Below are 16,660 nucleotides of genomic sequence, written 5' to 3'. Positions count from 1 at the left end.
TAATGTTCTTGATATTTTCTTTAGGATACTGGAAGTAATTGTTACCCCCAAAAAAATTTACCAATAAATTGATCTATTTTTCTAATCCTAACCAATAACCAATGTTGTCATTTTAAAACATTTTTGCTATTAGAATACATGGTACCTGATATCTAATTTTTAATTATAATTCTCCCATCCAATAAACGTTATTAGACATTGTGCTTGGCATTAACATACAATGGTGAGGAAAAAACAATTCTGGTTCCTTGTTCTCATGGATCTTAGAGTCTAGTGATGGAGACCAATACTAAGTAAAGAATAACACAAATACATGTATGATTAAAATTGTAATAATTGCAAATAGAAGAGGTTCAAGCACATTAAGAGAGTATAAAGGGAAAACCAACCAAGCCTAGAGAAGTTGGTGATTAAGGGCTTCCCTAAAGAAGTGATGTTGCATTGAATTCCGAAGGAAGGGCAGGACTTTACTAGGGTGAAGCATTCCTGGCTGAATACTAGTACTTACTATCAGAAAAGAGGAACGATAAAGGCCAAGCTTTGCAGGGTTTTTATTCTAAGAGCAATAAGTTCAGTTTTTTTAAATATGATACTTAAAAAAACAAAAACAAAAAAACACATCAGCAACCTTTACCCAAGAATATGTTTTTATTGATTTTAGAGAGAGAGAGAGGAGAGAGAAAGAAACATCAGTGAGAGAAACATCGATGGGTTGCCTCTTGGGCGGCATCTGGGAATTGAGCTCAAAACTTGGGTATGAGTCCTGACTGGAACCCACAACCTTTTGACGTTTTGATGTACTGGACAATTCTCCAAGCAACTAAGCCACCCGGCCAGGGTATATGTGTGATGTTTTTGAGATGCTAGATTGTTACAAGGACTCTATAGTTCCTTGTCAAATGCTACTTAAGGTTTGAGTAAACTGAAGGCTAAAAAAAATGCTCATTAAATTTATTTGCATAAAAATCTCATAATAACTCTAGAAGGAGTTTTTCAATGGAATGATAGTGGAGGAATCTAAATTAAAGCCAATGAATGAGTGGTAAGGAGATGGAGACAAGGATTGTAGAGAAAGATTTGACTATAAATGAAGAGGTGAGAGAAAGGAAATTGAGAGAGACACCAGATCAAGGGAAAGGGTTTAATTTTTAGTGAAAATATTTGCTCTTTTTACAACAAAGTAATACATTTTTACTTTTATTTTTATGGCATTTTTAGTATAAAACTTTGAAAAACGTGTATGTAACAAAATGTGGTCAGTTTTCATCCTTTTAGTTTCTGCTTTTGCTATGTAATCATTTTTAACATAAAATTTCTCCTACTAATAGTTGACCTCTTTATCTATTAATATATTTTATTTTATCCTTTCCCAACATTTCAGTGGTTCACATTTTATTTGCTTTGTTGTGGCTGCTTTTCCTCTTGTACTGAGATTAATTGTGATGAGATGCTGACTTGCATCACAATCATTGTTGTTACGGTCTGTAAGAAAATTTGTGATTCTTGCTCTTTAAAAAGAAAAAATGAAAGGTACAAGAATAGAAATAACATTCTATTTTTGCACTTAGCTTTGAGTTTCTTTCCTTTGCCAGGCTGATACAGATACTAACCAAAATATGCAAGTATTATAGTTAATAAAGCTTTTCTAAAGAAAAAAAAGAAGAAAAAATAAAGCCTACATGCAAATGCCTGTAACTGCAGGAAGATGCATAGGGTGGTAGTTAATGTAAAGGTGGTAGAGCTTTCCTGCTGTAATAGAACATAGAGATTCAGCAGCTGGAATGATACAAGCAGTTCTTTCTCATTCAGGCTAGTCTCCTGAAGTGAGCATTCCAAGTTGGTAGGTGGTTTTGCCCCTTGAATCCTAGGGCCTTATCCTTACTGTGTGGTTGAAACTTGGAGAAAGAGGAGGTGGGGAAAAACCAAGAGCTCTAAGACAAGCAATTTCTTTCACTTAAGCAAGGAGATGAAAGTTGAACATATCACTTCCGCTTGTGTCCCATTGATAATAATTGGTTCACCTGTTTACACCTGGCTACGAGGGAAGCTGAGAAATGTCATCTCTAGCTGGGTTCTCGTGTGACCAGCAGAAAGGAGAGCTGGTTTGGGTAATACCACATGCAGTCTACCACCTCTGGGGAAAGTTGTTGTGAATCTACCTACACAAAGAAGTGCGGAGTTTACAAAGGATTTCTCCTGAATGGAGTTATCTTAAATTAAATGTTTTGCTCACTTTGAAAACTGCTTTTACAACAACCCATACAATGAAAAGCCAATGTTTGCATCCAGAGGAAAAAATGTAAGGTTCTGTGTACTGATATTCTCTTTTACTCCCCTAAATTTCTCTTCAGATTCACACTCAATGACAGGACCCTTGGCCGGGTTGTCTCAATAACAGAGTCCTTCAACACGGAGCTCCAGCTCTGGGAGGTATGGCCACAGATTCGTCTAGACTCGTCTCAGAAATGACAAACGTAGCTTTTCTAAAAATCAGAGATGGTATTTTCTCTATTAAGATCAGAGAAGACAAGGATAAAGAAGTAATCCCTATATCTAATTAAATGTATACCTATTTCTTCTAAACTGAAAAAAAAAATCAAATAAGCGAGAAACACACTAAGTTTGAAATCTGAGAAAGGTGAAATCTGAGAAAGGTGAGACATATGAACAGCAGCATGTCTCTCCTCTCCTGGCAAACGTCACCCTGGAATAAATTGGTCGAAATGTGATTTCCCCCCCAGAATTCATCATTTTGGAATTTCAAAACTTAACCCAAAGCTTTGAGGTTTCAAACATGTCAGTTCCCAGAGTGAACACAATGTATATTCATGTTGGACACATTGTATGGATTTTCTGTGTATTAGATATTGGAATGTTAACAGTCTTCTCTGTTGTTAAGAAACAAAGTAGTTCTGATTCTTGCAAATAATAAATAATACTAGAGTTGAGTTTTGGAGGAAATCGGAAAGATAGAACCAGGTTTGACCAAGATTTTTTCCCCCCAGCCCTAACAGGTTTGGCTAAGTAGATAGAGTCCCAGCCTGTGGACTGAAAGGTCCCGGATTCAATTCCCAGTCAGGGCACATGCCTGGGGTTGCAGGCTCAGTCCCCAGTAGGGGGCATGCAGGAGGCAGTCAATCAATGATTCTCTCTCATCATTGATGTTTCTAGCTCTCTCTTCCTTTCCCTTCCTCTCTGAAATCAATTAAAAATATATATATTTTTTAATTTGTTTAGTTCACTTAACAAGTGAACTGGAAGTATGTTAAAATGCTCCTGCCCCTTAGAATGGAAGGCTAAGCAAAGTCATCATTCCATACACCAAATCTTCCAAGGAGGCCCCGAGGCATGTACAGAAAATAAAGAAACCAGCAGAAGCAGGAATGGGCATGCCGACTGCCATTATGCTGCCCTTCCCCTCCGAAACCCCACCTCTCCCCCAACCCAGTATGTTGGCGTCTCTAGAGGCTTGACGTGCTGCCAGGCGTCCAAAAGCCATGGACAATCATGGCTGTTCTGAGAGGCAGGCTCCATCTAAATGATGGGCCAAAAGGTGCGTCTTTTTTTTTTTTTAATATATTTTATTGATTTTTCACAGAGAGGAAGGGAGAGAGATAGAGGGCTAGAAACATCAATGAGAGAGAAACATCGCCCAGCTGCCTCTTGCACACCCCCCACCGGAGATGTGCCTGAAACCAAGGTACATGCCCTTGACCGGAATCAAACCCGGGACCTTTCAGTCCGCAGACTGATGGTCTGCCACTGAGCCAAACCGGTTTCGGCAAAAGGTGCATCTTAGTGTTGGGCAGTGATACTGAATTTCCAGGGAAGAAGCAAACAAATTCATTTTGTGAATAAAATTCTAGAAGAATAATTGTGCTTAAAATGATTTCCTTCATTATTTCCCCCTCTTTTGTAGATGGAGAGTTTCTTCAAAAAATATCCGGAAGCTGGAGCAGGAGAGAAACCTAGGGAGCAAGCGCTGGAAACAGTGAAAAACAATATTGAATGGCTAAAGCAAAATAGAAAGAGTATAAGCGGATGGTTTTCAGGATTACCCAAGAGTGGATAAGGTGTTCAAACATCATTTTAATTTTGTAAATGTCTCGTTTCTACTCTAGTAAGCATTTGGTGACCCAATTTACAAGCACCGTGGAGGGAACCTTATACACAGATCCTGCTTTCGCTAAGCAATGTACTCAGGGATTTCTTCTAAGTGTACTTCATAGGAGATTCTTTACCGATGAAAGAGAATTTAATAGCCATTTTAATGTCTTTAAATATCATTCTTTGTATCTTAACTCTGTGAAAATAGAACAATTTGGTCTTAGCTTTACATTTTTAGTGCCAAAGAAACACCACTAATCTTTTCTCTTGATTGATTTTTAAAGTTTGAATACCAGTGTTTGAGGGACCAATATTACCTTCTTAAACTTAATTTTATGATTCAGAATTATACAGATCTAATATCATTTTTTTCACATATGTCTTATTCCTTTAAATCCTACCAAAGTAACTGGGCTTAAATTTTACTTAAGAATTGTATGAATTAGCCAAAGAAATGGCTGACTGTTGCCATTGCTCTTATAAAATCAATGAGAACCTTCCTCTCATTTTAAAAATAAATCTGAATGATTACCTTGAAAAAAATATATGTTGTTTTCCCGTGTCACTTTACTCTTGAATAATGACAGTTGCATTGCTCCCCAAATAATTTAGCACAATGCAACTATGATTCAAGAACTCAGCCTTTTTCATGCTTGCTACTGTATCAGCTTGTTCCATTCTCTGCAAAGCTCCCTCAAATATGCTATGAAATTAGAGGGAAGATAGTGCTTAACTCTGCTCCATGGATTTTAGAGGAAAAGGGTAAAATAATTGGAAACTGGTCAGGAAGAAGCAAAGGCTGGTTGTTCTATAAAACTAAATGGAATTAGAATTTAGTTTCAACCTAACCTAACAATCTAAGTGTGAAAATGAGGAAACTCATGGATATTTCCAGCATGACTCTGCATATCGGAAGATACATCTTCTTATAGTAACATTTATGTATAAACCCCTATCCTAATCCATACAGAATAGCATGGATCAAATTTATATCCGTAACATGATTAAAGACATCAGTTATGTTTAATATGGTACTTGATGCCTCGTTGATCCACAATTTAAGTCCAATAAGCAGAAAAGATGGTTAAATTACTATGATCCAATCTGCTATCTCTAGAAAATCTAAATTTATTGGGTCCTTCAGAAGTATAAGATAATCAAAGATTGGCTTGATGGTAATTGAAGCACAGGAAAACCATCAAAATCTTAGTTTTGACTTTACTTACATAATAATATGCCATAATGGAGTTCTCTCAAACTTTCTTACTACTGCCTCTTATCATTCCTCCATCCACACAGCTAAATTGAAATATTCAAATATAGACTGGGGAGAAATGAAAAAATAAAAATAAAAAGGAAGAGATTTCCAGACCAAAACTTTAAAAATATTATTTTAAATTACTTCAGAAGAAAAAAACACATCCACACCAGAAATCCTCAGTGTGCTCATGGGGATTTGCACTCTAACTTCAAATTAACCACAATCCAAACCAGCACTTGAAGTCTGTGTATTGTTTCAAGTATCCAAATAGACAAGTAGGATGGCTTATCTTTCTACTTTATGTAAGAAATTAATTTTTAAAAGAAAAAAATATAACATGGTAAGTAAAAAAGATTTCAACTTGTCTACAAGTCAATCTGCTTCATTTTATCTTAAGCACTAAAACGGAGAAGGAACTGGCTACTTCTCTTTACCGATGGGAAGAGCTCTGCACACTTTGCCATAAGTACTCCACCGGCCAGCAGGCCCTTCTCAAACGGTATCTGGTTTTCAAAGTGTTTATGACCAGCCCTGGCCGGTGTGGTTCAGTTGACTGGGTGTCTTCCTGGGCACCAAAAGGTTGCCAGTTCAATTCCCTGTCAGGGTACATACCCAGGACTCTATCACTGGCAGCAGGTGTGCAGGAGGCAGTTTGACCAATGTTCTGCTCTCACATCAATGTTTCTCACTCTCCCTCTTCTTTCTTCTCTCTCTAAAAAAAATACTTTAAAAAATATATTTTTTATTGATTTATTTTATTTTATTTTATTTTATTTTATTTTTATTTTTATTTTTTTTTACAGAGAGGAAGGGAGAGGGATAGAGAGTTAGAAACATCGATGAGAGAGAATCATCGATCAGCTGCCTCCTACACACGCCCTACTGGGGATGTGCCCGCAACCAAGATACATGTCCTTGGCCAGAATCAAACCTAGGACCCTTCAGTCCACAGGCTGACACTCTATCCACTGAACCAAACCAGTTAGGGCTAAAAAAATTAATTTAAAAAATTTTAGAAAATAAAATACAAGGCCGATGACCAATAGACCTGTGCCAAGCACAACTTGCTACTATACTAACTTGGTTTTGCCACAATTTTCACAGGGGGAAAAATTAGTATGTTGTTTCCAAAATTAAACTATAGTAAAACCATCAACTTTAAAAATGTAACTGGAAAAATTGATTAGCAAGAAGCAGGGCCATTGATACTACCTCCACCCGAGGCAGCCTACTCCCGTGTTTCAGATCATTGCTGTGCACCCACATAAAACAAGCCAGAACTTTATATGCTAAATGATGAATGTAAATATAACAAGCAAGGAAGGTCGCGGAAACTGAGATATACAGTGGGGTTGAAGGCAATGGCATTCCTACAGTTCACCTTCCATGCTGGTGAAGTATTAGTCCAGAAATAGATAACTATCCAGAACAGTAATTCTCAAAGGAAGGAATTGGGAATTTTCTCAAAGGAAAGTTAGGAATAAGGAAGAAACATATGGGAGGGTTTGCCCTAACTGGTTTGGCTCAGTGGATACAGCACCGGCCTGTGGACTGAAGGGTCCCAGGTTCGATTCCGGTCAAGGGCATGTACCTTGGTTGCAGGCACATCCCTGTTAGTGGGTGTACAGGAGGCAGCTGATCGAATGTTTCAAACTCTCTATCCCTCTCTCTTTCTCTCTGAAAAAATCATATATATATGATTTTTTAAAAGGAAGGGGAGTAGAATTATCAATGGAGTTTTCCAAAACATTGCTAAGTAACAATACTAACAAGTTCTTCTTCTTCTTCTTCTTCTTCTTCTTCTTCTTCTTCTTCTTCTTCTTCTTCTTCTTCTTCTTCTTCTTCTAATTGATTTCAGAGAGGAATGGAGAGGGAAAGAGATAGAAACATTAATGATGAGAGAGAATCATTGATCGGCTGCCTCCTGTATTGCCTCTACTGGGGATCGAGCCTGCAACCTTGGCATGTGCCCTTGACGGTAATCGAACCTGGGACCTTTCAGTCTGCAGGCGGATGGCTTAACCACTGAGCAAACCAGCTAGGGCGCAAGCACTACTTTTAATTTACCAGGTTCTGTTCTAAACACTAGCACTCTACATGCATTAATTTTTATATTTAAACTTTACAAAAAAACCATGAGGTGGTCCTGTTACTACCTCTAATTTACAGATGCAGAAACAGAGAGAAGTTTCAGAATTTGCCCAAGGTCATAAAAGTAGTTACCGGCACCAGCCAGGATTTGAGCATAGGGAGTTTATATAAGAACCAGAGCCTATGTTCCTAACCACTATGTTAGAGTAGAAACAAAAACCTTAAAATGATAATGATTGCCCTAGCTGGTTTGGCTCAGTGGATAGAGCATCGGACTGTGGACCTTAGGGTCCCAGGTTCAGTTCCAGTCAAGGGCACATGCCTGGGTTGTGGGCTTAATCCCCAGTTGGGGGCATGCAGGAGGCAGCCGATCAATGATTCTCTCTCATCACTGATGTCTCTCTCTCTCTCTCTCTCTCTCTCTCTCTCTCTCTCTCTCTCTCTCTCTCTCTCTCTCTCTGTCTCTTCTTTTCCCTTCCTCCCTGAAATCAATAAAAACATATTTAAAAAGTAAAACGAGAGTGATTTGGGTTTGAATTTCAGCTATTTGGCAGTCCAGTGCCCTTAATCTCTTTATTCAGTTTCCTCATCTGTAAAGTGGAGATAGAGATAATAACTGTCCAATGAGTTACTCTGAGAATCAAATGCAAAGTGCATGGAGCGGATGCATGCATGGAAAACTGCCACTCAATGAACATTAAATATTTTAACATAAAAAACAGAGGCCAGCCTTGAAAGCTCCGAGCAGACGAAACCAGGTTAGTCATATGAACAAAGCTTCATTTACCTTTGTTTGCAAGACTAACTTGACCTGGGTCATTGCTTGTTTATGCCTCTGGGAATCATAAACTAAACAGTGTTTCCCAAGGTTGGTCAGAGGTAACCGCTAACCAACTCCCTATCATGTAAGAAAATCCTAATATAACCCATCCCTCTGAAAGACAGACACTGCCTTCCCACGGAATAAGCTGCTTTATAACAATAAACCCCTAAACCTCATTCCATGTTTGGGTTTGAGTGCTCCCAGTTCTTGAACTATCTTTTTGGTGTGTGCACAGTACATTTTTCACTAATTACTGCTTTGGTGGTTCATTGGTTCTACTCCGGCAGTTTCTGAACTTTTGACAGACGTTATTATTGTCACCATTATGATGTCCCCCAGCCCCCACTTCAGACACTCGTTTGGAGAATATCCTAAACTTGGTTCAGGAATAACCAAGCCTAAGCAACTGCAGGCACTTAGGAGAGGCAATGTGTCAGACTGTTATTGTTCACAAATCATCACTCGGCTCACGAGGCCCTGGTGGAAGGCCAGCGTGGGTGTGTGACGTGCTCTGGCTAGTGAAATAGGAGCGAAAGCGAAAGATGTCGATTTCAGGCAGGAAAGTTCAGAGCCAGCACCTGGCTTGCCACGTTCTACGTTTTCCTTCTGCCTCAAGATCCAGCAGTGCTCCAGAAAGAGGCTGCTCGATTAGCCTGAATTCAGAATGAAAACAGCATGGAACAGGGCTTCACCAGCGCAGTGCGCGGGCATGGCGACGGGGAGGTAGCTCTGTCATCGCAACTCCCTGAAATGTTGAGGTTGCCTGGTACCTCAGCAGCATCTAGCCTCACCGCCTAATACAATTACCAGAGTTATTCATTTCCAGTTCTTACTCCTCCTTCCTCCTCTACCAGGGGTTCAAAAACGGTGCATGCTTATCTTTGTAAGACCTGCGAGCTAAAGTAGTTTTTACATTTTAAAATGTTTAAAACACAATCGAGAGAAAAATAATAACTCACAGCACGCGAAAATTATACAAAATTCAAATGTCAGTGTCCTCCAGTTTATTGGAACACAGCCACGTGCACTCATTTATGTGTTGCCCCTGGCTAGTTTCCTGCTACAACAGCAGTGCTGGTCACAGTAGAAATCTTCTGGTCTGCAAAGCCTAACATATCTACCCTCTGGGTCTTTTACAGAAAAAGCTTGCGATCTCTGCTGGATCTCATCTTTGCTCCTCTCCTTCTGCACCCATATTTTTTCCTCCCGTCCCCCCTTCTTCTTCCACACTCTAAATAAGGGTTCCTCGCTATTGACTGTTGGGGCCTGTTCATTCTTTGTTGGGGAGGGCGAGCCTGCGAATGGAGGAGGACTGCCCTCCCACACCCCTGGCCCCTATGCTCTAGCTGCCACTATCACCTCCGCCAACCAAAACTGTCTCAGACATTGCTTTATGTCCTCCAGTAGGATGCCAAGTCACCCCAGGTGAAAATCACCGCCCAATCTTAAACTTGTGACTAGAAGCTGCAAGCATTTAGCCATGCTATGCGACAGGTAAGGAGAATGCTGCTGACTGAGAACAATTCTGCCTGGAGTTTTTGTTGTTGTTGTTGTTTTGTTTTGTTTTGTTTTTGTTCGTGTGTGTGTGTGTGTGTGTGTGTGTGTGTGTGTGTTTTCGAAATACATTTTTAATGATTTCCATGAGGAAAGGAGGAGAAAGAGATAGAATTAATGATGAGAGAGAATCATTGGTCAGATGCCTCCTGCATGGCTCCCACTGGCCCTAATCGGGAATCAAACTGGTTCATTGGTGAGTGCTCAGCAACTGAGCACATTGACCCGGCCTGTCTGGAGCTATATTAACAGAAGAATCAGCTCTAGCCGGTTTGGCTCAGTGGATAAAGCATCAGCCTGCGGACTGAGGGTTCCTGGGTTCAATTCCAGTCAGAGGCACATGCCCGGGTTGCAGGCTCAGTCTCCAGTATGGGGTGTGCAGAAGGCGGCGGATCAATGATCCTCTCTCATCATTGATGCTTCTGTCCCTCTCTCTTTCCCCCTTCCTCTCTAAAATTAATAAAAATATATTTTAAAAAACAACAACAGAAGAACCAGTGAGAGAGAAAGAAGCTTGGTGAAAAGAATGATAATGAAGAGAATACTGGATAAGTGACTCATTCAAAGAATGAAAATGTATAAAGTATCTGTTATATTGCAAGCCTTGTTTTAGGTACTGGTTGTCCTAGATTTAGGAGTGAATTTAGAAGACAATCGAAAGAAAAATTGGAAAAATTGAGTCAGGGAAGTAATGGAGTAGGATGAGACAAATGGGGCAAGGAGAATGCAGGAAGGCAGTGACTAACTCCAGCAACTGACAACATTTTGTCCTGATACTCCACTGGAGAGTCCGTAAGTATTCATATTTGCCACCTACATAAATAAAACATTTATAATCTGATGACAATTTAGATAGATTTAAAGACATGCACAATATTGTCTACTGTCACAGAACCACCATTTCTATCACCTATGTCCCTATCCTCCTGTCTTACCAGACTGGGTTTATGTTTTGCCAATGTATGCACTTGTGTGAGGTTTGGAAGGAAAGAAGAGAAGGATATGAGAATACTTTCAAGGACAGTGCAGGGGAAAGCAGTCTCTGGGGTAGACATGCGTTGGCAGCCTCTGAATTCTTTTTTTTTTTTTTAATATATATATTTTATTGATTTTTTACAGAGAGGAAGGGAGAGGGATAGAGAGCTAGAAAAATGGATGAGAGAGAAACATCGACCAGCTGCCTCCTGCACACCCCCCCACTGGGGATGTGCCTGCAATCAAGGTACATGCCCTTGACTGGAATCGAACCTGGGACCCTTCAGTCCGCAGGTCGATGCTCTATTCCTCTGAGCCAAACCGGTTTCGGCCCGAATTCTGTGTTCTTACATAGCCACCATCTGCAGTGCAGGGTGCTCTGATGTGACCAGTAGTCTCCTCACCCCTGGATAGCATGAGGTGTTTCTGGGTCAGAAAAGTGGCGATATGCAGTCTTGAAACCAGAAGCTTGACACTGACCCAGAAACTTCTATTTCTCCAGACTTTTCAATGATACGTAAGTGTCTAATTACCTGAATAATTCACTGATACCCTAGAATCTATGTGTCAAACACAAGGCCCGCAGGCCAAATCTGTCCCGCCAGGCCTTGCAATGTGGCCCGCACCGCGCTGTCATCACTGCACTCCGCTGCGTTTCCATCACAATGACAGTTTATGACTGTTCAGTAAACCATTCGGCCCGCGATTTAGGCTGGATTTTAGATTTTGGCCCCTTCTCTGATTGAGTTCGACACCCCTACCCTAGATATTCCCTTTTCTGCTTGGAATATTTAGTGTACTTCCTGAACTGACCCCTGGAGGATACGAGTGGATTACAGATTTTGTTGTGCTTTATTGCTTTCCTGGTGACCTGATGCATGGATTCGTACACATTGAAATTAATTAGAAGATGGCCAGCAAGGGGTCCCTTGGGCTGGCCTGTGGGGATAGGACTGAAGCTGGCTCTCCAACATTCCCCAAGGGGTACTGGATTGCAAGACTGCAGTTCTTGGGTGACACACCCTGGAATCGGGCTCCCTCCTCTCTGGTTCCGGGGGCATCACCCAAGAACCACCACTATCAAGTCACTGCAGCTCAGCAGCTCCTGTGTTGAGCGTTTGCCCCCTGGTGGTCAGTGCACATCATAGCTACCTATCAGACAGTTGCTTAGCCATATATATATTGATATATATCTTTTCCTCAGGGCTCCTTTCCTGCCCATTGTCCTGAGCACAGAAAAAGCTGCAAGCTGGATCCTTTGTTTGGAACAGACAGAGGACTGGACTGACCTTCAGAGAATTCACTCAGGACCTGACAATATTTAGAATATGGAAGAAGTTATGGCAGGCACCATTGGAACATGTTATTCCCTGCAGTGAAGGAAAAGGAGCTGGAGCAGTGTGTTCCCTTTGGTGTTGGAATACAGGGGCACAGTAGACTGTACCACCAATAAAACTTCAAAGTTGACCTCCCCATTCCCTCAATTCTTAAATGTAGTCCTGGCCAGTGCTGCTAAGTGGTTAGAGTATGAGCCAAACATCAAGGGGTATTGGGTTCAATTCTCAGTCAAGGGCATATACCTGGGTTGCAGTTTCTATCCCAGTACCAGTCAGGGCTCATGCAAGAAGCAAGTAGTCAGTGTTTCTTTCTCTCTCTCTCTCTTTCTCTCTCTCTCTTTCTTTCTCCCTCTCTCCCTTTTCCCTCCCTCCCATCTTTTCTAAAAGGCAATGGTAAAATATAATCAAGTGCCCTAGCCGGTTTAGCTCAGTGGATAGAGTGTCATCCTGCAAACTAAAGGGTCCCAGGTTCAATTCCAGTCAAGGGCACATCCCCAGGTTTCAAGCTTAATCCCATTGTGGGGCGTATGGGAGGCAGCCAATCAATGATTCTCTCTCATTGTTGATACTTCTTTTTTTTTTTTAAATATATTTTATTGATTTTTTTACAGAGAGGAAGAGAGAGGGATAGAGAGTTAGAAACATCAATGAGAGAGAATCATCGATCAGCTGCCTCTTGCACACAACCCCACTGGGGATGTGCCCGCAACCAAGGTACATGCCCTTGACCAGAATCGAACCTGGGACCTTTCAGTCCACAAGTCGACGCTCTATCCACTGAGCCAAATCGGCCCTGGCTCATCATTGATACTTCTATCTCTCTCTCCTTCTCCCTTTCTCTCTGAAATCAATAAAAACATATTTTAAAAAAAGAAAAGAAAAGTATATTCAGGTGGATATGAATATCCTGAATAGGCAAACGTATAGAGATAGAAAGTGGGCAAGTGGTTTCCGGGGGCTTGGGGAAGGGATGTGTAAGGTGACTGCAATGCTGCCTTTTTGAGGTGATGAAAACGTTCTAATATTAGACCATGGTGATGGTTTCACAGCCCTATAAATATACAAAACAGCAACAACACTGTACTGCAATGCTTTAAAGGGGTGAGCTTTAAGATGTAGGAGCTAGAGCTCAATAAAGCTATTAAAGAGCCGTCTTCCTTCATGAAAGCCTCACTAAACAAAATCACAGGGCAGTGCTGGCTCATGGGAAGGCTTATACCCTCTGCAATAGATGGTGACAATTTTCATTTTGCCAAGATGCAGAGTTTTGTCCCTTTAAAATTGTTTCTACTTCCAGATCCAAGAGTTTGCCTTCTTAATTCAAAAGGCCCTTACAGCTCAGCTGGTGTGGCTCTGTGGTTGAGCATCAACCTATGAACCAGGAGATCTTGGTTCAATTCCCAGTCAGGGCACTTGCCTGAGTGTGCGTTCAATCCCCAGTAGAAGGCATGCAGGGGACAGCTAATCAATGATTCTCTCTCATCATTGATCTTTCTCTCCCTTCCTTTCTAAAATCAATAACATGTACATTTACTTTCAAAGATGAAGCTGATTCTTAAGTTAAATTTTTCTTCATCAGGACTCCATGTGATAGTGACTGGATTAAAAGGCGCAATGCTTCCTTTCCCCACCTTCCATCCCTCCCACCATAGAACCCACCCCTTCCCCAGGAGCACAGTGGGCAGCTCTAGTGGCCACTCAATCCAAACAGAGCAAGTTAATGTGTTCTCGGGTTCTGACACATGGGCATTAAAGAAGAGGTTGCTTTCTGCCGGGGTTGCTAAGCTAGTAGATTTTTGGGGCTGATTTCTGCACATGGAGAAGCCAAGTAGAAATAAGCAGAATTAAGAGAGGAAGCATAGAGTCTGGACTACATGGTTTGAGCCCCTGAATCTAGCTGCCTTTGAAATACACTAGATCTTTGAAATACACGAATCTATAAATCTCCTCTACATCTAAATTGGTTTAAATTGAGTTTCTCTTACATACAATGAAAAGAACACCGTGTTTCTTCACACTCTCCCCTTCTCCCCAAGTTATGTAGCTGGGGTAGAATGTTATGGAAAATAAGTTGTCAAGGCTAATTGAAAGGCTCAACAATTATTATTGGATAGAAGAAAGGAAGAAAACAATTAGGGAAGAAAAGAGGTAAGAGAAAGAAAAGGAAGAAGGAAGGAGAGGAAAAGGGGGCTCTTTAGTTGAAAAGAAATGAAAGATAAGAGACATAATTTTATCACATTATCAACATGTGAAGGAAAGGAATCTTCTAGTTTGTCTTCCAATATTTGCATGGACAATTTTTTCCCCCTCCACTTTAAAATGGAGAGATAAAAAAATAAATAATGGCCCTAGTTACTGAGATCAACGTAAAAGCCATTATCATGCAAACAAAGGCCATCAGTCATTGATGCTCCAGGGCCAGATGAAAAACAAGTGGACCTGCTCCTGCCCTAGTGAGAACCGGGGTCAGAACATAGGATGGCAATGGTGAAAAGCAAACCCCAGCTTATGAAGGAGGGTCCAGATTACACGAAATCTTGAAAGTTAACCTGGGGGAATATAGACAGTTAAGAAAAGTGTCTAGAGTGGTTAGCTAAGTTAGTTACTCCAAAATATTGCTGCCTCGGCCTCCATTAGGTTTGGCTGAATGGCCTATGGGAGCCTTAATCTGACACTAGCTCCCTCATGCTAGTGCACACCCTGGACAGCAGCCTGCAGGGTCACAAGAAATGCCAGTCCCCAATATGTCTTCCCCAAAGCCTTGTGCTCAGCACTCTCCCCTGCCTCCCAGGACTTTCCCCTTGTGTGATAAGACCCCTGTGGGGCTTACCTAAACCCTGCCCTTTAGTTTGAATCGGCTGATTCCACCTCAGCCCAGGATACTAACAAACCTAACAGAGCATGTTCCCCAGGTGTTGCATCTCTGTCTTTGCCTTGATCTCCCCTCTTGGCCCCTCAAAGCATGTGGTGTGCCTCTGTGAGTAACAAAGTTTTCTATTTCAATTTTTCTTCTGGTCTGTTGTTGAACTGCACCTCATTATCCGGCACCTTGTGCTCCACAGAGCAAATTTAATTTAACAAAGTCATAAAAGAACAACTAAAATCTTTGAATAGAGAAATGATATACTTAAAAAAAAGACTTTGAAATATTAATTTGATTTTTTTAATGAAAGGTGGATAGAAATAGCAATAGAAGCAAGTAGGTTTTCTTTCTAACTGCAAAAAAAGGAAGGAAGGAAGGAAGGAAGGAAGCAAGCAACTTGATAACAACAATGAAAAACACCCCAGGCTTACACCCAGTGCTGAAATACAAAAGCCTAAGTCAAAAGTAAGTGTACCTTCATCTTCTATTTAGATACCATCAATAAACCATAAAACAGATATAAACCAAAAATAATAATATTTTGAAATAAAGAAATGGGGGAGGGGAAATCAAAATGTAAATAGCAAAGCAAAGCAATTTCCAAAGTAATTTGCAGCTCCTTACTGACTGTGGAAAAAGCTCTTTCACTAGATTAGCCTTCACATATTAAGAATTAAGAGCAGGCCATCGAGGTGCGTGCGCTCACATCGCCTTCACCATGTCTTCCCACAAGACTTTGAGGATCAAGAGGTTCCTGGCCAAGAGACAAAAGCAGAATTGGCCCATTCCCCAATGGATTCGGATGAAAACTGGTAATAAAATCAGGTACAACTCGAAGAGGAGACATTGGAGAAGAACCAAACTGGGCCTATGAGAACTCACTCATGAGAGATGACTCACATATTTATGCTGTATCCAGGTTGCCTACACCGTTAAATGATTGAAAAGATGTTACTGTCTGGACAGTTGGCGCATTTTAATTGGAGAATTAATAGACTTGTGATTTTGCTCTGTTGATTTTTTTCCCCTCCTGCAATAGTAGGATGGTTCAGTAATAAATGTGTGAAATCTTAAAAAAAAAAAAAACACAAAAAAACAAAAAAAAAACTTAAGAGCAGCCCAGCTGGTGTGGCTCAGTGACTGAGCCTCTTCCTATGAGCCAGGAGGTCACCGTTAGATTCCTGGCCAGAGCACACGCCCATTTGGGGGCTCAATTCCGGTGCGGGGCATGAAGGAGGCAGCTGATCTTCTCTTATTGATGCTTCTATCTCTCCATCTCCCTTCTTCTCTGAAATAAGTAAAAATATATTTTAAAAATAATAAATACATATTAAAAAAAAAAAGAAAAAAAAGAATTAAGAACAGAAATATGGCGGAGGCACCTCGCGTGGGGACGGGCGGCTGGAGCAAGGCTGTGCGCTGGGGGAGAGGTCTGGGTGTCAGGGGATGTAGCCAGCGGGTGTCCAGTCCCCAGCGCCGCATGGGAGCGCAGCGCCAGCGAGGAAAGCTGACGGCCAGAGAGCACGTCGTCTCTTGCTGGACCCTGACAGTTTTGTTGGGAGCGACATGTTTGTGGAACACATATGTGCAGATTTGGGAATGGCTGCTAATGAGAATAAGTTTCCTGGAGACAAGGTTGTCACTACACA

The 16,660-nt window shown here is 41.1% G+C and overlaps 2 protein-coding genes across 2 annotated transcripts in view; both read left to right on the top strand.

Moving 5' to 3' along the window:
• Positions 1-4,650, top strand: part of LOC118702706 (glutamyl aminopeptidase) — a 78,688-nt gene extending 74,038 nt beyond the window's left edge. Inside the window, exons 19-20 of the mRNA XM_036408940.2 lie at positions 2,352-2,430; positions 3,920-4,650. Coding sequence (XP_036264833.1) covers positions 2,352-2,430; positions 3,920-4,072 — 232 coding nt within the window. The 3' untranslated portion in view covers positions 4,073-4,650. The remainder of the gene's footprint in view (positions 1-2,351; positions 2,431-3,919) is intronic.
• An 11,054-nt stretch (positions 4,651-15,704) lies between these two features.
• Positions 15,705-15,953, top strand: LOC118702696 (60S ribosomal protein L39-like). Its single transcript, XM_036408918.2, has one exon. The coding sequence runs from the start codon at positions 15,730-15,732 to the stop codon at positions 15,883-15,885; it is 156 nt and encodes a 51-aa protein (XP_036264811.1). The 5' UTR covers positions 15,705-15,729; the 3' UTR covers positions 15,886-15,953.
• The last annotated feature ends 707 nt before the right edge of the window (positions 15,954-16,660 follow it).

Source organism: Pipistrellus kuhlii, unplaced genomic scaffold (genome assembly GCF_014108245.1).
Source record: "Pipistrellus kuhlii isolate mPipKuh1 unplaced genomic scaffold, mPipKuh1.p scaffold_m20_p_1, whole genome shotgun sequence".
Classification (NCBI taxonomy): domain Eukaryota; kingdom Metazoa; phylum Chordata; class Mammalia; order Chiroptera; family Vespertilionidae; genus Pipistrellus; species Pipistrellus kuhlii.
Note: the sequence above shows the minus strand (reverse complement) of the source record. Positions and strands in the feature narration are given on the sequence as shown.